General features: G+C 52.5%; 1 protein-coding gene across 2 annotated transcripts; it reads left to right on the forward strand.

Annotated features, from left to right (window-relative positions):
• The first annotated feature begins 430 nt into the window (after positions 1-430).
• On the forward strand, positions 431-21,092 carry LOC129039433 (complement C4-B). Of its 2 annotated transcripts, XM_054493191.2 has the most exons (41): positions 431-567; positions 700-898; positions 1,095-1,296; positions 1,506-1,576; positions 1,655-1,743; positions 1,962-2,044; positions 2,215-2,311; positions 2,449-2,554; positions 2,652-2,784; positions 9,619-9,734; positions 9,834-10,013; positions 10,159-10,341; positions 10,473-10,658; positions 10,812-10,970; positions 11,222-11,348; positions 11,517-11,591; positions 11,880-12,077; positions 12,169-12,280; positions 12,372-12,442; positions 12,700-12,839; positions 12,952-13,161; positions 13,403-13,454; positions 13,556-13,645; positions 13,781-13,990; positions 14,169-14,244; positions 14,405-14,561; positions 14,660-14,776; positions 14,882-15,053; positions 15,282-15,514; positions 15,590-15,757; positions 16,152-16,211; positions 17,251-17,344; positions 17,442-17,628; positions 17,743-17,833; positions 17,924-17,998; positions 19,490-19,592; positions 19,753-19,842; positions 19,926-20,024; positions 20,203-20,286; positions 20,549-20,681; positions 20,825-21,092. In XM_054493191.2, exons 1-41 carry the CDS (start codon positions 503-505, stop codon positions 20,964-20,966), a joined length of 5,235 nt encoding a protein of 1,744 aa, XP_054349166.2. In that variant the 5' UTR covers positions 431-502; the 3' UTR covers positions 20,967-21,092. The 2 variants fall into 2 exon arrangements, with proteins under 2 accessions (XP_054349166.2, XP_054349167.2); XM_054493192.2 differs by lacking the exons at positions 431-567; positions 700-898; positions 1,506-1,576 and having other exon boundaries at positions 1,254-1,296.
• Positions 21,093-22,107: the final 1,015 nt, after the last annotated feature.

The following is a 22,107-nucleotide window of genomic DNA, read 5'->3' on the forward strand; positions in this document are numbered from 1 at the left end:
CTAATCTCCTAAGCCATGGAATTTCTGTTAGGGCCAGAAAAGCAAAACCTAGTATAGTTCAATTTGTGTTGGAATGAAAGTAAGAGACAAGTGTCTTAGAAGCCTGTCATTGTTTTGTGAGGGTCTTTAAATATCCTGTAGTCGTGGGCCATGTTGGGCCCTTGTACGCCCAGGTATACATGAGCTTGTGTGCACCTATACCCTGATACAGATATACCTGGTCGGGGGAGGTGCTCAGGCACTGGAATGAGAGGGGTTAACAGGGAAGGACAGGGTTATTTCTGGGCCAAGATTCAGAGATTCCCCTGGAGACCCAGGTATCCGGGGCGCCCCCACAATGCTGGGCCTGAGGCCAGTTGCACTTCTTGGCTGTCACGTGGTTTCCCAGCTTAGCTGGGCTGGGGGAGGAGCAGGGTCCAGAGTCAACTCTGCCCCAAGCCCTAGGTTGGCCAGAAGGTAGCAGACAGACAGACGGATCTGACCCCTCTTGGATCCTCCAGTCATGAGGCTGCTCTGGGGGCTGATCTGGGCATCCAGCTTCTTCACCTTATCTCTGCAGAAGCCCAGGTCCTGGAGGCGGGATGCTGGGTGCTTGGATTGGGGCAGGGCTGGCAACAGGACCCGATTCAGGAGTGAGGGAGAGCAGGGGTGGAGGGGTCAGAGCGAAGTCTGACTGCTGATCCTGTCTGTTCTCCCCAGGTTGCTCTTGTTCTCTCCTTCTGTGGTTCATCTGGGGGTCCCCCTATCGGTGGGGGTGCAGCTCCAGGATGTGCCCCGAGGACAGGTAGTGAAAGGATCAGTGTTCCTGAGAAACCCGTCTCATAATAACGTCCCCTGCTCCCCAAAGGTGGACTTCACCCTTAGCTCGGAAAGAGACTTCGCACTCCTCAGTCTCCAGGTAACCAGACCCCATTCCCTCCTGCTGCTTGTGGGGGCTTCCCACCCTGTTCCCATCTGTCTTGTAAGTGTCTTCATCTTCCCACTGGCCTCCTCCCCTCCAGTCTTCCCACCCTGGCATTCTCCTTCCATGTTTCTCCCTTGGTCTCTGTCCTTTTTGGTCAGCTCTCTCTTGCTCCCTCTCCCTCTCCCGACAGGTGCCCTTGAAAGATGCCAAGAGCTGTGGCCTCCATCAACTCCTCAGAGGCCCTGAGGTCCAGCTGGTGGCCCAGTCGCCATGGCTAAAGGACTCTCTGTCCAGAACGACAAACATCCAGGGTGTCAACCTGCTCTTCTCCTCTCGCCGGGGGCACCTCTTTTTGCAGACGGACCAGCCCATTTACAACCCTGGCCAGCGAGGTGAGTCTCAGCTCCAGGGCCTCAACCTTTAACCCCCTCCAAGCCCTCTCAGGATGAGTTTGTTGCCCCCTAAGTGAGATAACCTGAGAGAAAGTGCCACACGGAAGGGGTGCTTAGGAAACATTTGTCCCCTGCTCCCTCTGTGGAGTTGGACCCACCCTCCCCTTGCACATGGACCCCTGCTCACCTCTCTCCTCCTCCACTCCCAGTTCGGTACCGGGTCTTTGCTCTGGATCAAAAGATGCGCCCGAGCACTGACACCATCACAGTCACGGTGGAGGTGAGTCCCCGACCTCTGGCCTTCCTGATCCTGGCCACTGACGTGACCTCCTGCCCGTGACCACTTCTCCCCTTGCAGAACTCTCACGGCCTCCGCGTGCGGAAGAAGGAGGTGTACATACCCTCGTCCATCTTCCAGGATGACTTTGTGATCCCAGACATCTCAGAGTGAGCGCTCCCAATGTGGGGGCTGCCCCCAAGCTACACCACCCCAATTCCTATTAGGCTCTCCACCTCCCACACAGAGGCACATCCTGAGATGCCCTGACCCTCAGTCTCCTGAGCCTCTGGTTAACCCCCACAGTCCTCTTCCCAGGGAAGCAGGCCGCTGGCTCTCCGTTCCGCACTGTACAGATGGGCTGAGCCCCTTCCTTGTCCATTCTCAGGCCAGGGACCTGGAAGATCTCAGCCCGATTCTCAGATGGCCTGGAATCCAACAGCAGCACCCAGTTTGAGGTGAAGAAATACGGTGAGAGCTGGAAACTGGAGGGACAGGCAGCTGCTTTCCTGAAGGAAATAAGGGTGGAAGGAGAGGTAGTGGGAGCAGCTCAAGGCAGGGAGATATGGGTGCCACAGCCCTGAGCGGAGGGGAGTCTTTGAGCTGGAGTCTGACCTGCCTATCCCTTCACCCTGGGTCAGTCCTTCCCAACTTTGAGGTGAAGATCACCCCTGGAAAGCCCTACATCCTGACGGTGCCAGGCCATCTTGATGAAATGCAGTTAGACATCCAGGCCAGGTAATCCCTCCCTCCCCACCTCTGCCCACCAGCACCGGGTCCTGCTCCCTACTCAGTATGAATGGGCTCCTGCTTCCCTGCCCTCAGGCCATTATTCCCCCAGCCCTTGGCCCACCCTCTTCTCTCTGCCACGACAGGTACATCTATGGGAAGCCAGTGCAGGGGGTGGCATATGTGCGCTTTGGGCTCCTGGATGAGGATGGTAAGAAGACTTTCTTTCGGGGGCTGGAGAGTCAGACCAAGGTAGGAAGGAGAATAGGGGCTGGGGAGGGGAAGGGGCAAGGGAGGTGAGGTGGGAGACTCAGTCTCACCCTGTGTCCTGTTTCTTTCTATGCCCCAGCTGGTGAATGGACAGAGCCACATTGTCCTCTCAAAGGCAGAGTTCCAGGACACCCTGGAGAAGCTGAATATGAGCATTACTGACCTCCAGGGGCTGCGCCTCTACGTTGCTGCAGCCATCATTGAGTCTCCAGGTGGGTGACTTTCCCTTATTGTAACCCCAGACCCTTGCCTCTGACCTCTGAGCTAACCCTCTGTCCTCTAGCACCAACACCACCCCACTTCTCCCACCTCATCTCAGACTCAAAACTAGGAAACACCCAGGAGACCTGGTCTCTCTCCAACTCTGTCTCTGTGACTCAGCCCTTTTCCCTGGCTCAGTTTATGTATTTATTTGCTCGTTCTGCTCATTCGTTCACTCCTCCAGTGGACATGTGTTGTTCAATGTCCTGTGCTGGGCCTCAGCATGCACAGACATGTTGGGGACCAGCCTCAACGCCACCCGTAAGGTTCCTGAAGTCCAGTGGGCAACACAGGAATGAGAAGAGACAGGTTAAGAGTTCAGAAAGAGTGGGGGCCAGGGGGCCAATTGCAAAATGGAGGCTGCAAAAGGCTCAGAGCTCTGGTCTCCACACTGTTTATTGAGTACAGTCACTTAGATCTAAGAAGCAGATGTTCAGGGAGAAATGGTGAAAGGGTGGCAGTGGGTCATAGGCATAATCTATAGCAATAGAGGTTTAAATGAATCTCCTTTGTGCTCAAACAGCGTGTCTTTAAATTATCGTAGAGTAGCTAGTGGAAGTGGGCTTAGCAAGGAGCCTGCATGTCTGTCTAGTGCTTCAAAGGAGGGTCTTTCTCCTTGAACGCAGTGTTTACAGATAAGAGAGGGGGTCTCACTCTGAGCATGGGAACGTGATGGCAATTAGGAGGCTTTTCTCCTCAGAGGCCTCTTGTGGCTTTCCACAACTTATTGTCTCATATTTTTATGGCCAGTTTGTACAGGCACCCCACAAGTCCTTTTCCCAACATGCCCCCCTCCCTTTTTTTTTTTTAAACCGCTATTGCTATTATGGCTTATTTGTGGTGTTTGGTCTGTTTTCAGAAGCGTCTTTTGCATCTGTAGACTAAAAGTAAACAGCATAAACAGATACACATTAAAGTAAAATTTGTAATAGTTGATCCTTTAATGGTCTTAATCCGTTTAAGAGGATTTATGTTTGAAAGTCCATCAGTGGCTCCAACGAGAATGTCAGTCTCAGGCAGGAGAGTTAAATGAGACTGAGATGCTTTAAAAACCTGTTTCTTAAAAATTTGGTTATATTTAATGTTAAATTTTTATTTTTTTCTTTTAGATGATGTCTAACTTTTTTTAAATGATGTTTAGTAGTATTATATGAATGGGGAGTTATGTAGAAATTGGAAGTATTTCAATTACATTGTACTTGTAATTGATGTTTTAAGTTTATTGTACGATCTTCCATTTAAATAACAGTCTGTCTAAGATCATTTGTTTGATTTGTCAATTGTTGGTCTATTTGGGTCTGAGAATTCCACAATTTTGAGGAATTTTTTTGTTAACTATTGACATATTTTGTAGTTTGAACAGAGGAGTGTAAAGCAATTCCAGCAGCCGCAGCAGTAGCTGTGACTGCAGTAAGGCCCATAAGACTGTTATAAGGGTAAAAATAAATCTCTTTGTTTTGGTAAACACTTTTTTAAAAAACATTTTTGTGACAATATGAATGGAAGGAGAGGCTTTCTAAGGTCTGTTGAGGGAAACTGGTATCCAAACTCCTTTTTTAGTTTTTATCAGTAACACAGATATTTTTACACTGAATGTGGAATTAATACAGGTGAAAAGGTGACAGTTTTGACAAGTAATAGTTTGAGAATTAGGTCGAATGTCAATATTTTTGACCATTAACATAAAAGGAGGGTTGACACAACTCTGAATGGGCACTGTTTGGTTGGAAGAAAACTGATACACAAATTGAAGTTTTTAACATTTTTTTTTAAGATAATATATTTTTTTCTAAACTTAAATATGAGATTGGGCCATTATTAACTTTCATAATTTGGAGTGTTTAGGGCCTATTATTGGATTAATTATTTTGGGATGTGGGCCGGCCGTCCTAAAATTGGTCCAAATTATGGGAAAATGAGCACGTTTTTCAGTGTAAGTAGTGTTATCTTTTTGATAGTGTAGTTTCTGTTTTAGTTTTGTCTTGTATTTATTATTTTGATTGGTACAATTAACTGTAAAGGTCCCCTTAGGGGACCAATTAATGACAATTTCATAGGAATTATTTTGTAGTACCATAGTGTGATCAGAGATGTAATTTTTTAAAATTAATATTTTTAAATTATTTGGCCATTGTTGAGGTTGTTGGCACCTCTTTTTTGGGGGCTTAAACCGTTTTAATTGAATTGAACTCTGTGAATGATCCGGGCTCCATCCAGAAAATAAATGATAGGATACTGGTCTTTGATTATGACCTGGAATTTTAACTAGTCAATGTTGTCAGTAGCCTTTTAGGCAACTGATAGTTGGCCTTATGTAAAAAGGGGGGAACTGATAACCTATGGACACATTTATTAACATTTTTTTTTTTTCCTTTGGGTGAGAGGGCCCATGAGTATTTGTAGGCTTAGGGATCCAAACACTATTATTAACATAAACTTCAACCGGGGATTTTAACCATGTGACAGGCCTAATTAAAGGCAGGAATGGGACACCTGCCCAATAGGTATAATTTTGGGCTGTTGTAGCCACAGGTTTGTTAGGCGAGGAGGTCACTGTTTTTATTTTGGCTTTGTATTCTAGGATTAGTAAATAACAGAAGACAAACATGAGTATAATTAGTAACTTTTTTTTTAGTAAAAGAGTGACCTGTAGTGTTACTTGGCATCTTAGTTTACTATATGTTATTAATGAGGAACCCCACTGGGGGTATGCTAATTTATTTTAGCTAAGCAGTTATGTTATTAGAAGCTGAGAAGGGGGTGTTTGTTAAAGTAATAGGGCAGAAGAAAGGCGGATTTAAGGTATGAGCTTAATACAGTGTAGCAGGTATAGGTAGTAGGCAAAGTGAGAGAATTAAAAATGAATAAATTATTTGGCTTAGACTTTTGTTTTTTTAGTATAATGTCTGGGGCCTGTGTTGTTTGTGGAAGTTGCATTGTTGAGGCTGTAGTTCCCGTAGGGTCTTTTTTAGGCTGGTTGAAATTTTTTTTTATTTTTTAATTTTTTATCCTTTGATGAGGACGTAGTCTTTAGGCTGGTACTGGAAATTTTAGGAGTGGAGTCTGTGTTAAGAGACTTTTTACAATTTTTAAAGAGCAGGTTAGTGTTTTAAGAAAAACTTGTGTTTTATTTTAATGTTTAGTTTATAGAAAAACTGGATGATATCTTTTTAACTTTAGTAAATACGTTTACATACGGAATTTTTTACAATTATCATTTTAAAACTTTAGACCTTTAAGTCAAAAATTATACAACCTTCTTTGTATAAAATTTTTTATAACATTTTTTATGACTTTTACAGACAATTTTTAACATGTCTTAACTTTTTCTGTTTTATAATTTTTTTTACTAAAGGTACATTTTTATAACTTTTTAAATTTTTTTACTTTTTTTTGTATTTTTTTGATTTTTGTCTTAGTCTTTTTTTTACTTTTATTTTTTTAAATGTGTAATAATTAGATGAGTGTTGGTAACAATGGATATATATACATATTTTAGTTTTTAAAATTTAGGGATGTGTTTAACATCTGTTTGCCACAACTGATTAGGCTCCAATTCTTTAGGGTTAACACCTGTTGAAGGAGGGGATGTGCCTGTGAGCTGGTAATCTGGGCATTGTGGGATAATTTGTTTAGCCAGCCTCTGTGTAAGTTGAAATTATTTCAACTTACACAATTGGAATAACTTTGTAAGTTGAAATTATTTCAACTTACACAATTGGAGAAACTTAGATAAGTTTCTCCAATTTTGGTGGAATAATCGATGTGATTGGGTGGCTTGGTCAAGCAGTGATGTCATAACCTGAAGGTCTGCTTGATTATTGCCATAAGCCAATGGGCCAGGCAGAGAGCTGGGGGTTCGAATGTGTGTAATAAAAGTAGGATGTGTACCTTGGTCTAGTAATTGTTGAAGTTGAAGAAAAAGACCACACAGAGTGGGCTGTAATAGTTTTTAAATAAATACACAGAATAACCTTAGCTCTCTGAATGTTAGTAAATTCAGATCAAGTGATTGGATTATGTGGTCTCCACCAGACTGTTGCTTTTTCATGTTTACCAGACCCACCAGTAAAAACAGCTATGGCCCCTTCCAAAGGGGCATCATGAGTAATTTTTGGAAGAACCTATGTAGTTAATTTTAAGAACTGAAAAGTTTTTAGGATAATGATTATTAATACATCCAACAAATTTTGTTAAATTAATTTGTCATGTAACTGAGTTAATAAATGCCTGTTTAACCTGATTTTTATTGATTGGAACTATAATTTTTATTGAGCTCAGTGCCACAAAGTTTAATAATTCGTATATGAGCCTGTCCAATTAGAATTGCCATCTGATTTAAGTATACTGTAAGTGCTTTTATGGTATTATGTGGCAAAAAGGACCATTTAACTAAATCATCGTTTTGAACAATAACCCCCATTATTGTGTGGTTAGTGTGAAGTAGGGAACACAATGAATTATACAGGCAAGTCTGAGTCAATCCTACTGACCTGGGCTTGCTGAATTTTGTTTTCAATTACTCATAACTCTTTCATGGCCTTGGGTGTTAGTTCTCTGTTACTGTGTAAGTTGGTATTTCCCCTCAATATTGAGAAGAGATTAGACATAGCATAAGTAGGAATTGCTAAAGTGGGCCAAATCCAATTAATATCTTCTAACAATTTTTGAAAATTATTTAAGGTTTTGAAAGAATCTCTTCTAATTTGAACCTTTTGAGGCTTAATGGCTCTGTCCTGTACTTGTATTTTCAAATACTGAAAAGGAGTGGTTGTTTGAATTTTGTCAGGTGCCGTAAGTAATTCAGCATTTGTAATTGTCTTTTGCAAAGATTAATGACATTGAATAAGTTGGTCTCTATGTTTTGCTGCACAAATCTGGAAATTGATCTCTAACAGGCTGGATAGTTCTGCCTACAAAAGTTTGACAAACTGTGGGACTGTTTAACATACCCTGGGGCAAAACTTTCCAATGATATTTGGCTGCAGGTTTTTTGTTATTAGCGGCAGGAATGGTAAAGGCAAATTTTTTGAAATCTGCCTCTGCTAAAGGAATTGTAAAAAAGCAGTCTTTCAAATCTATAATAACAAGCGGTCACTCTTTAGGGAGCACAGTGGGGGATGGGAGCCCAGGTTGTGAGGTTCTCATCGGTTGAATTACAGCGTTGACGCCATCTACCGGACTTTTTCTTAATTACAAATACTGGGGAATTCCAAGGAGAGAAAGTGGGTGAAATACATCCTTTTTTTAGTAGTTTATTTTATAAAGCACCCCCAACTTTTCCTTAGGGAGCAGCCACTGTTCGACCCAGATGGGGTGCCGGGTCATCCATTTTAAGGGAAATTGCTCCTTCACTGGGTGAACCTGAATTGCCCCATCTCCATAATGAACTGTGGGTCAGGCAATAACGGGCACAGTGAGCCGAGTCTCGGTGAGCCGAGTCTCGGGCTCCTTCCCCCTGCACTCACTCGGCTGAGGAGGAGGTGGCCATTCTGGACATTCCTCTAGAGGAACCGTGGGCTGAACAATTTTTTGAGTAGGTTTAGGGAGACTGGGGAGATTGGCATAAATCACCTTCAGACTCTCCTTTTTGTTAGTACTTGGTAGAGGTGGTTCAGAGTTCTGATTATCAAACTCCTCTCTCTCCTCCTCTGACTCAGCCTCATTATCTATCTGAAAAGGCTCCAGTGCTGCACGCACCAATGACCAAAGTGACCAAACAAGCAAAGGAATTTCCTTTCCTTCTCTATATGCTCTTTTAAGGTCCTTTCCAACTCCTTCTTAATGTTTTAATTTCAAAGTTTCCTGTTTTGGGAACCAAGGGCAAAATTGTTCCATAGCATGAAACAAATCCATAAGACTTTCCGTATCAACTTTTACCCCACCATGCTTGAAGAGCTGCCGTAGGAAGCTCAAATATGTGGTGTACTTACTTTCAGTTTTTCCCATTGTGTCCCTAGCTTTCTCTGGGTGCCCCACTTACCTGTAGAGGTTAAAACTTTTATGTCCTTGGGAGTCCATTGTTCGTTGGTCCTCTGTTTCACACGCTTGAGCGTTTCCTCACCGGATTCTTTTGGGCCCCATGTTGGGCGCCAGAATGTTGGAGACCAGCCTCAACACCACCCGTAGGGTACCTGAACTCTGGTGGCGACAAAGGAATGAGAAGAGACAGGTTGAGAGTTCATAAAGAGTGGAGGCCAGGGGGCCAATTGCAAAATGGAGGCTGCAAAAGGCTCAGAGCTCTGGTCTCCACACTATTTATTGAGTACCATAACTTAGATCTAAGAAGCAGATGTTCAGGGCAAAACAGTGAAAGGGTAGCAGTGCGTCACAGGCATAATCTATAGCAGAAGCGCTTTAAATGAATCTCCTTTGTGCTCAAACAGCATATCTTTAACTTACCGGAGAGTAGCTAGTGGGAGTGGGCTTAACTAGGAGCCTGCACGTCTGTCCACATTCCAGTGCTTCAAAGGAGGGTCTTTCTCCTTGAATACAGTGTTTACAGATAAGAGAAAGCAGGTCTCACTCTGAGCATGGCAATTAGAAGGCTTTTCTCCTCAGAGGCCTCTTGGGGCTTTCCACAACTTATTGTCCCATATTTTTATGGCCAGTTTATACAGGCACCCCACAAGTCCTTTTCCCAACACAGACAGGAATACGGCGGCCTGCGCCCTGGGAGCTCACTGTCTTGTGGGAGGGAACCACTCAAGCCACTCCCCACTTGTCCTCCTGTCCCTCTCTTCTTGGGCTCTGTCCCCCACCTCTCTCTGTCCTTTGTCTTGCAGGTGGGGAGATGGAGGAGGCAGAGCTCACATCCTGGTATTTTGTGTCATCTCCCTTCTCCTTGGATCTTAGCAAGACCAAGCGACACCTTGTGCCTGGGGCCCCTTTCCTGCTACAGGTTTCTTCCAGAGGGGAAGGATGAGTAGGGAGGGTGTGGTAGTTAGGAGGGCTCAGGGTCTGACCACTCTCTTTTGCCTGCCCTCGTTTACCTGCCTAGGCTTTGGTCCGTGAGATGTCAGGCTCCCCAGCTTCTGGCATTCCTGTCAAAGTTTCTGCCAGGGTGTCTTCTCCTGGGTCTGTTCCTGAAGTCCAGGACATTCAACAAAGCACAGATGGGAGTGGCCAAGTCAGCATTCCAATAATTATCCCTCAGACCATCTCAGAGCTGCAGCTCTCGGTAGGACTCCTCGGACCCCTGGGAGATGGTGGGGGAAGGGGAGGAGGGTGAGCTGGGGTCCCAAGGATCCATGGCCTGACTTGGGGGGAAGGTGGGGTACCTGGCTCTGAGCTACTACCCTATTCGCACCTGCCCCCCTCTCCAGGTATCTGCAGGCTCTCCCCATCCAGCCATAGCCAGGCTCACTGTGGCAGCCCCACCTTCAGGAGGCCCTGGGTTTCTGTCTATTGAGCGGCCGGATTCTCGACCTCCTCGTGTTGGGGACACTCTGAACCTGAACTTGCGAGCCGTGGGCAGTGGGGCCACCTTTTCTCATTACTACTACATGGTGTGCATGAGCTGGGGAGTCGAGGAGGGCTGGGGTGCAGGGAAGAGCCCTCTGGGTGGGGCTGGGAGGTTCAAGGCTGAGGCTGTCCCATGAAGAGGCAACCACTCTTGTCCCTCCCCTTCTTGGCCCAGATCCTATCCCGAGGGCAGATCGTGTTCATGAATCGAGAGCCCAAGAGGACCCTGACCTCGGTCTCGGTGTTTGTGGACCATCACCTGGCACCCGCCTTCTACTTTGTGGCCTTCTACTACCATGGAGACCACCCAGTGGCCAACTCCCTGCGAGTGGATGTCCAGGCTGGGGCCTGCGAGGGCAAGGTGACCGGGGTCAGGAGAGACGGCACTTGTGCTGAGGGGGTTGAGGACAGGGTGATTGCCAACAGGGCATGGATTTAGCTTGGGGGCAGTGAGGATACCGGGACTGAAGGAAGCTCTCCCACTCTGACCGCCCCCGCCTCCCGCCCCTGCCAGCTGGAGCTCAGCGTGGACGGTGCCAAGCAGTACCGGAACGGGGAGTCCGTGAAGCTCCACTTAGAAACTGACTCCCTAGCCCTGGTGGCACTGGGAGCCTTGGACACAGCTCTGTATGCTGCAGGCAGCAAGTCCCACAAGCCCCTCAACATGGGCAAGGTTTGTCCAGACCCTCTCCACAGCCCTCTCACCCCTCCGTGGCTCATCCCCCTGCTTCCCTGAGCCCTGGGCGCAGCCCCTGGATCCCACTGAGGCTCCCCACAGTCTCTTCCCCACTTGGCCCTGTGGTCTCCATCTCCTGGCTCTGTATCCTTTCCTATCCCCCCATGCGCTGCCCTCTCACCTGTGCCGAGTGCTCGGTCCTGCCCCTCAGCCACGCTTGGCTCCTGGCATTCCTGTCTTTCTTGCAGGTCTTTGAAGTTATGAACAGCTATGACCTCGGCTGTGGTCCTGGGGGTGGGGACAGCGCCCTTCAGGTGTTCCAGGCAGCGGGCCTGGCCTTTTCTGATGGAGACCAATGGACCTTATCCAGAAAGAGTGAGAACAGAGAAGGAAGGGGAGTGGGTGGTGGGAAGATAAGGAAGGAGGAAGGGCCTGAGGGGTCCAGGTAGGAAGAGTCGGGGCGGGAAGGGCTGGGCAGGGGAAGGGGAGGAGGGGAGGAGGCCGAGTGCCTGACGGCTGGACTGCAGGCTTTCTCTCTACCAGGACTAAGCTGTCCCAAGGAGAAGACAACCCGGAAAAAGAGAAACGTGAACTTCCAAAAGGCGATTAATGAGAAATGTGAGTTGCGGGTGCCTAGGCAGTAGCTTGGGCTCTCCACCTGGGCTCTCCACCTTGGGCTCTCCACCTGGGATCCGGGTTGGGGATCTGCCTCTCTGCCCCTCGGCTGCTTGCTGAACCAACGTGTGGTATTTGGGGCCAGAGATCCGAATTCCGGGATTACAAGAGGAAGGGTGGGCAGCTCTCTCCACCAGCCTCTCTTATGTTGCTGGTCTCAAGGGTTCGGGGCGGGGGCTGAGGTGTATGTCCTTTTTGTCCTCTCATGCTCACCCCCACCTGGCCCTGCAGTGGGTCAGTATGCTTCCCCAACAGCCAAGCGCTGCTGCCAGGATGGGGTGACACGTCTGCCCATGATGCGTTCCTGCGAACAGCGGGCAGCCCGCGTGCAGCAGCCGGACTGCCGGGAGCCCTTCCTGTCCTGCTGCCAATTTGCTGAGAGTCTGCGCAAGAAGAACAGGGACAGGGGCCAGGCGGGCCTCCAACGAGGTGAGGGGCTGGGTGGGGCTAGGGCACAGGTGGCGGCGCTTGGAAAGGCAGAACGGTCCCCTCCTCACTCCCGTCCACCGTGGTCCCCCAGCCCTGGAGATCCTGCAGGAGGAGGACCTGATTGATGAGGATGACATTCCCGTGCGCAGCTTCTTCCCGGAGAACTGGCTCTGGAGAGTGGAAACAGTGGACCGCTTTCAAATGTGAGAGTGTTTTTTGGCCCAGCCTTGTCTCTGCGCTGTGTCTGGGGGCCAGCCGCGGTATGACGGGCCTTCTCTGCCTTTCCCTACACAGATTGACACTGTGGCTCCCCGACTCTCTGACCACGTGGGAGATCCATGGCCTGAGCCTGTCCAAAACCAAAGGTGAGGTCACCCTGTCCGGGCCTCAGGTGATCCCGCTTCCATTTCCCTGTACCCCAGCTCCCTGTTCCCTTTGCCTTAGTGTAGGAAGAGTGTCCAGTGATCTGGGGAGGTCTGTGCCAGTGTGCAGCTGGCATGGGCCAGAGGGCAGAGGCAGACTGAGACAGAGCTGGGTCACCCCCACCCCTCCCTCCTGTGGCCCTGAAGCTTTGATGGCCCCTCTGATCTCTGCCCTTCTGCCCACGCTGCCCTTCCCTCAGGCCTATGTGTGGCCACCCCAGTCCAGCTCCGGGTGTTCCGCGAGTTCCACCTGCACCTCCGCCTGCCCGTGTCTGTCCGCCGCTTTGAGCAGCTGGAGCTGCGGCCTGTCCTCTATAACTACCTGGATAAAAACCTGACTGTGAGGCCCCGTGGGAGCCTGAGCATACAGGAGTTGGGGGAGCCAGGGCCCATGAGGGGTGGGGAGGCTAACCGGGCCAGGACTCTGGCCATCCTCGTTTTCTTGCCCTCAGGTGAGCGTCCACGTGTCCCCAGTGGAGGGGCTGTGCCTGGCTGGGGGCGGAGGGCTGGCCCAGCAGGTGCTGGTGCCTGCGGGCTCTGCCCGGCCTGTTGCCTTCTCTGTGGTGCCCACGGCAGCCGCCGCTGTGTCTCTGAAGGTGGTGGCTCGAGGGTCCTTCGAGTTCCCTGTGGGAGATGCGGTGTCTAAGGTGCTGCAGATTGAGGTGAATAGAGCACCCCTGAATATAAGTCCCCGGGCCCCTAGCTTTGTCCTCCACCCTCAGCGCTCTCTCTGCTGGCCAGGCCAGGGGCCCAACACCCAAACCAATGCCTTGGTCTGTTCACATCTACAATTCTGATCCAACTCTGTCCCTGGAATTGAAACTCAAAGGCCCGGGGGAGTCTGCGCTGGCAGGGCAGGCTGTAGTCATGTGTGACCTCACAACCATGTTTTCCCTGAGACAGAAGGAAGGGGCCATCCATACAGAGGAGCTGGTCTATGAACTGAACCCCCTGGGTGAGTGACCCTCTACCTCCAGCCATTGGTTTCCTAAGTGGGTACAGGTGGTGGGGGATGTGGACAGCAGGACAGGCTGCCAACTTCCCCCATTTCCCCAGATCACCGAGGCCGGACCTTGGAAATTCCTGGCAACTCTGATCCCAATATGATCCCTGATGGGGACTTTAACAGCTACGTCAGGGTTACAGGTGGGAGTGCCCTTTAGTCCCTTCCCAGTGGCCACCTTCAGATTCATGTGGGACCTGTGGATCCCTGCTTGGTCCCACTCCCCGTGAGCCTCTGACGCAGAGTCCTCAGACCTCCACCCTCTCCCTCCCATGTAGCCTCAGATCCACTGGACACTTTAGGCTCTGAGGGGGCCTTGTCACCAGGAGGCGTGGCCTCCCTCTTGAGGCTTCCTCGAGGCTGTGGGGAGCAAACCATGATCTACTTGGCTCCGACACTGGCTGCTTCCCGCTACCTGGACAAGACAGAGCAGTGGAGCACACTGCCTCCCGAGACCAAGGACCACGCCGTGGATCTGATCCAGAAAGGTTCTGGGTGCAAGGGCAAGCAGGAGGGGGCCAGGAAAGGACAGTTACTGGAAGTTGGACAGCCCAGGAGGCTACAGAGGGAAAGAAAGGGGGCCCCTGATGGGGATGGGGAGCATGGCCTTGGGCTCAAACAGCAGAAGGGTGAGTGTCACCTGAGCGGCCGTCTGTCCTCTCCAAGGCTACCTGCGGATCCAGCAGTTTCGGAAGGCAGATGGTTCATATGCGGCTTGGTTGTCACGGAGCAGCAGCACCTGGTGAGCTTGGGAGAGGAGTTCCAGGGTTCTGAGGGGGTCACGGCCGGGGCAGGGGCGGGACAGAGCTGGTACAATGGGAGGGGGAATAACCGGGCACCTGGGGGCGTGGGCATAACGATAAGCAAGTCCTTATCCCCAACCCTCCTTTCCTCCCCTCCAGGCTCACAGCCTTTGTGTTAAAGGTCCTGAGTTTGGCCCAGGAGCAGGTAGAAGGCTCGCCTGAGAAACTGCAGGAGACATGTAACTGGCTTCTGTCCCAGCAGCAGGCTGACGGCTCATTCCAGGACCTCTCTCCAGTGTTAGACAGGAGCATGCAGGTGCGGGCATGCTGGGGCTGGCCCGAGTAGTGCCTGTCGGAGGACTCTCTTTGCCCCTTCCCCCTCCTGTTTGACATCTTCTTTTCTCCCCTCGCTAGGGGGGTCTGGTGGGCAATGATGAGACTGTGGCACTCACAGCCTTTGTGACCATCGCCCTTCATCATGGGCTGGCCGTCTTCCAGGATGAGGGTGCAGAACCACTGAAGCAGAGAGTGGTAAGTTCAGTGGCGTTGCTGCCCTCTGCTGGCCCCCAGCTCTCCCCCTTTTTCCTCAGGAACCCAGGGGTCCAGGCCCCAGACCCTCCTCCCGTTTTCTTCCAGGAAGCCTCCATCTCAAAGGCAAACTCATTTTTGGGGGAGAAAGCAAGTGCTGGGCACCTGGGTGCCCACGCAGCCGCCATCACAGCCTATGCCCTGACACTGACCAAGGCCCCTGCGGACCTGCGGGGTGTTGCCCACAACAACCTCATGGCAATGGCCCAGGAGACTGGAGGTGAGGGGTGAGGGGCTCCTGGCAGTGAGCCTGAGGCCCAGGGGACCTTAGGATCCCTGAGTGTGCCCAGAGGGAGAGGCTGGATGAAGACTCAGAGGAGGAATGAAGGTATAAGCAGGGGTGGTTTGGGGGAGAATCAGGAGAGCCCAGCAGGGGGTGGCTAAGGGCCAGGGGACCAGGCTCTTCTCCCTGCCTTCCTGTTTACTCGTGGTCTCCCTTCACTTCCAGATAACCTGTACTGGGGCTCAGTCACTGGTTCTCAGAGCAATGCCGTGTCGCCCACCCCGGCTCCTCGCAACCCATCCGACCCCGTGCCCCAGGCCCCAGCCCTGTGGATTGAAACCACAGCCTACGCCCTGCTGCACCTCCTGCTTCACGAGGGCAAAGCAGAGATGGCAGACCAGGCTGCGGCCTGGCTCACCCGCCAGGGCAGCTTCCAAGGGGGATTCCGCAGTACCCAAGTAGGGGCCGCCCCCGGGCTCTGGGGGTGGGTAGTCCTGAGACCAAGGGCTTGAGTCCTGGCTCAACCTCCCTAGGACACGGTGATTGCCCTGGATGCCCTGTCTGCCTACTGGATTGCCTCCCACACCACTGAGGAGAGGGGACTCAATGTGACTCTCAGCTCCACAGGCCGCAATGGGTTCAAGTCCCATGCGCTGCAGCTGAACAACCGCCAGATTCGCGGCCTGGAGGAGGAGCTGCAGGTGAACCACTGCCTGGTGAACCACTCCCTCGCCTGGGTAGCCAGGACACCTGGGCCTTGTGGCCAGGCCAGAAGCCGTCCCCACCCTGCCACCCGTGGAATCCCTGCGGCACTTCTTCCTGGGGTCTCTGGGGGAAGACTGACTGCCTGGCTGTGTGACCTGGAGCTCTGAGCTTCAGTTTTCTCACTTGTAGAGTAACATATGCAGAGTTCACCCTACAGGGTTGTTAGAAGGCTGAAGTGAGATAATTCACGTGCTGGTATAAACTTTGTGGAAATGTGAGGTGGGGAGAGGAGGTGGGGCTGTTTTGAGGAAGGAGATAAGTTATTGGAGCCACAAAAACAGGTTTGCTTGTGCCCTTCTAACATCGCCTTCCCTTTTCTGTTGCTGAAAGTTTTCCTTGGGCAGCAAGATCAATGTGAAGGTGGGAGGAAACAGCAAAGGAACGCTTAAGGTGAGGGCCAGGGAAGGGGCGGGGCCGGGCACTGGCAGAGGAGAGGGTGTGGAGTGAGAGGCCTGTGGGCAGAGGCGCATGGTCCGGGGAAGGAGGCAGACACCTCAGGGTTGGTGTCCCGTGCTTCCGTCCTGGGTGTTTTTCCCCCTGCTTGCTCTCCCCATCTCTGGGTACCTGTTGTTTCCTTTACCCGCCTCAGTGCTGATGGCTCCAAATCCCACTCCTCAGCCCAGGCCTCTTCCCTGAACCATGGGCCGCACTCGTCCCACTCCCACAGCACCTCAGACGAGGCATGTCCCAAAGCCCTTCTTCATTGTGTGTCTCTCGTCTGGCTGATGGGAGCCCCTCCCAGCCAGGAGCCCGCCCACTACTCTAGAGGCCGTGTTAGTGGCCCGTCTCTGAGGCCTGTGCTTATGTCCCTAGTGACTCCTCCTCTGCTCCCCTGCTGCCTGTGGCCCTTGGTGCTGGATCCTAGATTCTGTGCTAAGATGGGCTTCTCCCTGTCTGGACCTTCTCTCTACCTCCTGTCTCCCCTGTCTGATCCACTGTCCACACGGCAGTGACACTGACCTTCCAAAAGCCCCAGCCAGATCAGACTTGGGGAAGAGTCACTCCCCGCTGCCCATGGCTCAGATGGCTGGGCCTCTGCCCACCTCTCCGGCCAGACAGATCTCCTTGTCCACACAGATCCCCTTGCCTCTCCTGTCCTTCCCTGCTTCTTGGCCCACAGGACAAGCTCTTTCTCCTCCTTCAAGCCTTGGCCAGAAGCCTTTCCTGAGCTTTTCAGTCCAGCCTCTTCCCAGCACAGTCTAGCGTGTTGGCCTCTGGGGGCAGGCCCCTGCTTCTTTACCTCTCTGTCTCACCCGGTGCCTGTGGCGAATGTGGTGCCACTCGTGTGTGTGGACTGTGCAGTGACGGGGATGAAAAGGGGCTGAAGGCCTCAAATCCTGTAGCCTGGGGAGACGCCCTTAGGTATGGCACCAGAGAGGTCTGTGGCCTCACATGTCCTGTGTCCTCTCCCTGCCCCTTGCTGAGCCAGGTCCTTCGTATCTACAATGTCCTGGACATGAAGAACACGACCTGCCAGGACCTGCAGATAGAAGTGACAGTCAAAGGCCACGTCGAGTACACGAGTGAGTGTGGGGGTTGGGAGGCCTTGGGGCCCGGCAGGGGCTGGCACAGGGAGCCGGGTGGCCATCCCGGCCCTCCTCACAATGCTTCCCTGTGCAGGGGAAGCAAACGAGGACTATGAGGACTATGAGTACGATGAGCTTCCAGCCAAGGACGACCCAGATGCCCCTCTGCAGCCTGTGACACCCCTGCAGCTGTTTGAGGGTCGGAGGAACCGCCGCAGGAGGGAGGCGCCCAAGGTGGTGGAGGAGCAGGAGTCCAGGGTGCACTACACCGTGTGCATCTGGTGGGCACCGGGAGCTGCCCTGGGCCAGGGGAGGGAGGGCAGGACCCAGGCTGGGGCTGGGCTTCTGGAGCCCGCACAGGCAGAACCTGGACGACAGCTCACATGTCTCCACAGGCGGAATGGCAAGGTGGGACTGTCTGGCATGGCCATCGCGGACATCACCCTCCTGAGTGGATTCCACGCCCTGCGTGCTGACCTGGAGAAGGTGTGGTCAACCACCCAGGGCAACCCCCTCTGCCCCAGGTACTGAGCCCTGTCATGTGCAGGGCCTGTGACCAACTCCCCTTTTCCACAGCTGACCTCCCTCTCTGACCGTTACGTGAGTCACTTTGAGACCGAGGGGCCCCACGTCCTGCTGTATTTTGACTCGGTGAGTGGGGAGAGATGAGGCAGGAAGGGACTCGATGGCACCGGGTTTACTGAGTATGCGTTAGGGGGTTTCTCAGGAGACAGCTGTGTCAGCGGCTGCTGCTCTTGAGAACTTATGATGTCATCAGAGAGAAGGACAAGAATGTGAGCCCGTGAGACACAGCAGAGTAAGGGGCAGACCTGCAGGCGGCAGGGACCGATGCCAGTCAGCGGGGACCCTCGGGGCTTGAGAGGGAGCCTTTCGTAAAGCTGGTTTTATTCAGCTTGAGGGGCTGCCTTTGTGTTTTTGTTGAACTTCCTATCTTTTTTAAAATATTAAAGCATATTTTCTTTTACAAAGTGATGGTGGCCATAGATGATAGCTGTATTTGTCTTTTCATGACCTTATTTGGCTAAAATAGTTATCAGCCCTCTTACGGTCCTCAAAACATTTTTATTTGTTTATTTAGTAAAGACAGGGTCTCGCTCTGTTGCCCAGGCTGGTCTTGAACTCCCGGCCTCAAGCGATCCTCTGGCCTAGGCCTTTCAAAGTACCGGATTTACAGGCCAGAGCCACCATGCCCGGCCTTCAAAAACTTTTTTTGAACATTTACTGTAACCTCTGGGAGAAAATGTGAGAAAGGTGTGGTGGCTGTCATTAGCCAGCTGTTTGTAGGTCAGGGAGACCCCTATCCAGTGTGTGCAGAGGGGCCAGCCCCCATCAGCTGGGGAAGCCTGGCTGACACATCTGGGTTGAACACAATGGAAAACACAGAGCCAGCAAGATTCCCGGATAGGGAGCTGACGGTGCAGCAGCCTGGCTCAGGAGGGACACCGGCACAGCACCGTGTGGACTGGGCCCGCGTGGGCACGAGGAGGGGTCAGGCCTGGGACCTGAGCCGGGGGGTCAGGCAGGATGACAGAACCTGCAGTTAGGTTGTGGCAAATAAAGGAGGACCCAGTTGTATCCATGACAAAGATGAGGCTGTGAGGAGGGCGAGTGGGTTTGGGGGCAGGCGGAGTGCCTTGGAGAACTTACAGGTCCTGCCACAATCCTAATGCAAGGATGGAGCTGCAAGTTCAGTTTGGGAATCATCAGCCTGGACTGGTTTGCTGGAAGCCAGGGAGTGGTTGAGACCCCCACAGGGGAGCTCTGAGGAAGGAAGTTCTGAAGGAGGGAACGTAAGAAATGACCAGGTCAGAACCAAGGGTGGTCCAGAAGCTAACGCTTAGCTTAGTGACAGTTTCACAGAGAACATGTCCATGATGCAAGACTCTGCCGAGGGCCTGGGGCAGTGAAGACTGGGGCAAGGTCACCCTCTGGGAGGTGAAGTCACCAGAGACCTTGCAGAGCAACTTTGAGAGTTCTCTGAGTAGGAAGGTAACAGAATGTGAAGGACACTGGAGAGAAGGCCAATAGGAACCAAACAAAAACAGGCCAAGGAAACCCAGTACAGGGGGCTGCAGGGCCCAGGGAGTGGGTCTCTTATCTCTCCTCCTCACGCTTGGCCAGGTCCCCACCTCTCGGGAGTGCGTGGGCTTTGAGGCTGTGCAGGAAGTGCCGGTGGGGCTGGTGCAGCCGGCCAGCGCAACCCTGTACGACTACTACAACCCCGGTGAGCACTGCGGGACACCCTGGAATTCAGGAGAGCTTTGGCATAGGTGCCCTCCTATGGGACGGTGGACACCGGGCTAGTGAGGGGGGCAGAGAGCCCTGGGGCTCCCTGGGACTGAGGAGGCAGAATGGAGGGGCCCTAACTCCTCTCTGTTCTCCAGAGCGCAGATGTTCTGTGTTTTACGGGGCACCAAGTAAGAGCAGACTCTTGGCCACCTTGTGTTCTGCTGAAGTCTGCCAGTGTGCTGAGGGTGAGACTGAGGGCCTGGGGCGGGGCAGTCGAGGCGGGATGGCCGGGGCACCCCGCACTGTCTGATGGGGCCCCCAACTTCAGGGAAGTGCCCTCGCCAGCGTCGCGCCCTGGAGCGGGGTCTGCAGGACGAGGATGGCTACAGGATGAAGTTTGCCTGCTACTACCCCCGTGTGGAGTACGGTCAGTCTTCCCACCGAGGCCCTGGCCTGACCCTCCCTCGGGGACCGGCTGTTTTGGTCTCTCCGGGTGTAGCCTGCTCCTCTTACAGGTCATGCACATAGCCTGTTTGCTCTGACACCAACTTCCTACCCTCTCAGCCTCAAACTCACCTTTCCCCCTTCTCCTCACCCACTCTTAGGCTTCCAGGTTAAGGTTCTCCGAGAAGACAGCAGAGCTGCTTTCCGCCTCTTTGAGACCAAGATCACCCAAGTCCTGCACTTCAGTATGAAGCAAACCGGAGAGGCGGGCAGGGCTGGGGGGAGACAGGGAGGCTGAGGTGTGGCCGAGGACCTGACCATCTGGAAGTGTGAAAATCCCCTTGGCCTGTCAGAGGCCTTGGACTTGGCCATAAATAGGGAGGCAGTGGCACCTCTCCATGGGGGTGGCGAAGGTGGAATGAGAGGATCTATACAGAGCCCCCAGCCTGGGCTCACCCTGCACCTTCTCTTCCCCTCTGACCGCTTTTGCGCACATCATCCCCGCAGCCAAGGATGTCAAGGCCACTGCTAATCAGATGCGCAACTTCCTGGTTCGAGCTTCCTGCCGCCTTCGCTTGGAACCTGGGAAAGAATATTTGATCATGGGTCTGGATGGGGCCACCTACGACCTCGAGGGACAGTGAGTCATCTGGTCCCCTCAGTCTCTTGCCCTCCCCATGCCTCACCAACTAGGCCTTGCCCCTCAGAAGCCAGATGCCTGTGCTCTCCGTTCCCACCTGCCATCCTCCCGAGCCCTGCTGACTGCCCCTTTGTCCCCTGCAGCCCCCAGTACCTGCTGGACTCGAATAGCTGGATCGAGGAGATGCCCTCTGAACGCCTGTGCCGGAGCACCCGCCAGCGGGCAGCCTGCGCCCAGCTCAACGACTTCCTCCAGGAGTATGGCACTCAGGGGTGCCAGGTGTGAGGGCTGCCCTTCCACCTCCCCTGGGAGGAACCTGAGCCTGGGAACCATGAAGCTGGAAGCACCACTGGGTCCGCTTTCCTGAACACAGCCTGGAACCAGGGCATATTAAAGGCTTTTGGCAGCAAAGTGTCAGTGTGTGTTGCTAGGGCTGAGAGCAGTGCCCCTGCCTGATCCAGTTCTGGGCAGGCCAGGTTGACATAACCTTAGACTCTCTGAGCCCTGATGATCCTTGGGCTGTCCAGCTCTGCCAGACCCTCCCAGATGACCCACTAGGGGTCTAGTGCTTCACAGGACCACCCCGAGCAGGACCCAAGAGCCTGCACCCCAAGGACCAGAGTCCATGCCAAGACCACCCTTCAGCTTCCAAGGCCCACCACTGCCCAGCTGTTGCCAGTCACCATGGCCTCAGGCAGGGCTTGTGCTCCGCTGACACCTCTGACACAGCTCTTCTGCCTCATGAGCTGTTGTCCAGCCACACCTCCCCGACTCTGTCCTCGAGCTGCTGGCGGTTCTGAGGTCTGTGGATTTTAGCTGAGTTCCGGGCTGTTGAAAGCCTGCTGACACTTGGTTCTGTTATCAGTGGAATGAGGTGACTTTCCCGGAATTGTGCAATCCTCAGGTCCGGTAGTGTCTTCTTCCAGTTACTGGTTTCAAACAAGCCAAAAGTCTGACTTTGGTGTGTTTGTGAATCCTCTGAGGAAGCCGCTGTTCTCCTGGGGTCTACCCTCCCCACCCCGCCTGCCTAACTTTCCTGCATTTAGTGGCACACCTGGGGTCTTCAGAGATGACTCCGAAATCTGTCCAAAGAAGTTTGGTGAGATCAGTTTCCGTAGAGGTCATGACAGTTCAGCAGCCTGCCATCCAGTCATTCGACAGAAATTCGGGAAACTTTCACTTCATGCCATGCCCTGTGTCAGGTGCCAGAGATACAGCTACTCACTCCAGGGCTCATCGCTGGGAAGACAGATAAGAGGACGGGCAGTCCCCACCCTCTGTGAAAGATGTGATGTCAGGAAGCAGTGTGGTCCTGTGGGGCATCTAACCAAGTCAGGGACATTGCCAGGCAGGGACAGGGAAGGCTTCCTGGAGCAGGTGGCCTCCAAGTGGGGCTCTGAAGACTGAGAAGGAGCCAGGCAAAGAG

Source organism: Pongo pygmaeus, chromosome 5 (assembly GCF_028885625.2).
Source record: "Pongo pygmaeus isolate AG05252 chromosome 5, NHGRI_mPonPyg2-v2.0_pri, whole genome shotgun sequence".
NCBI lineage: Eukaryota > Metazoa > Chordata > Mammalia > Primates > Hominidae > Pongo > Pongo pygmaeus.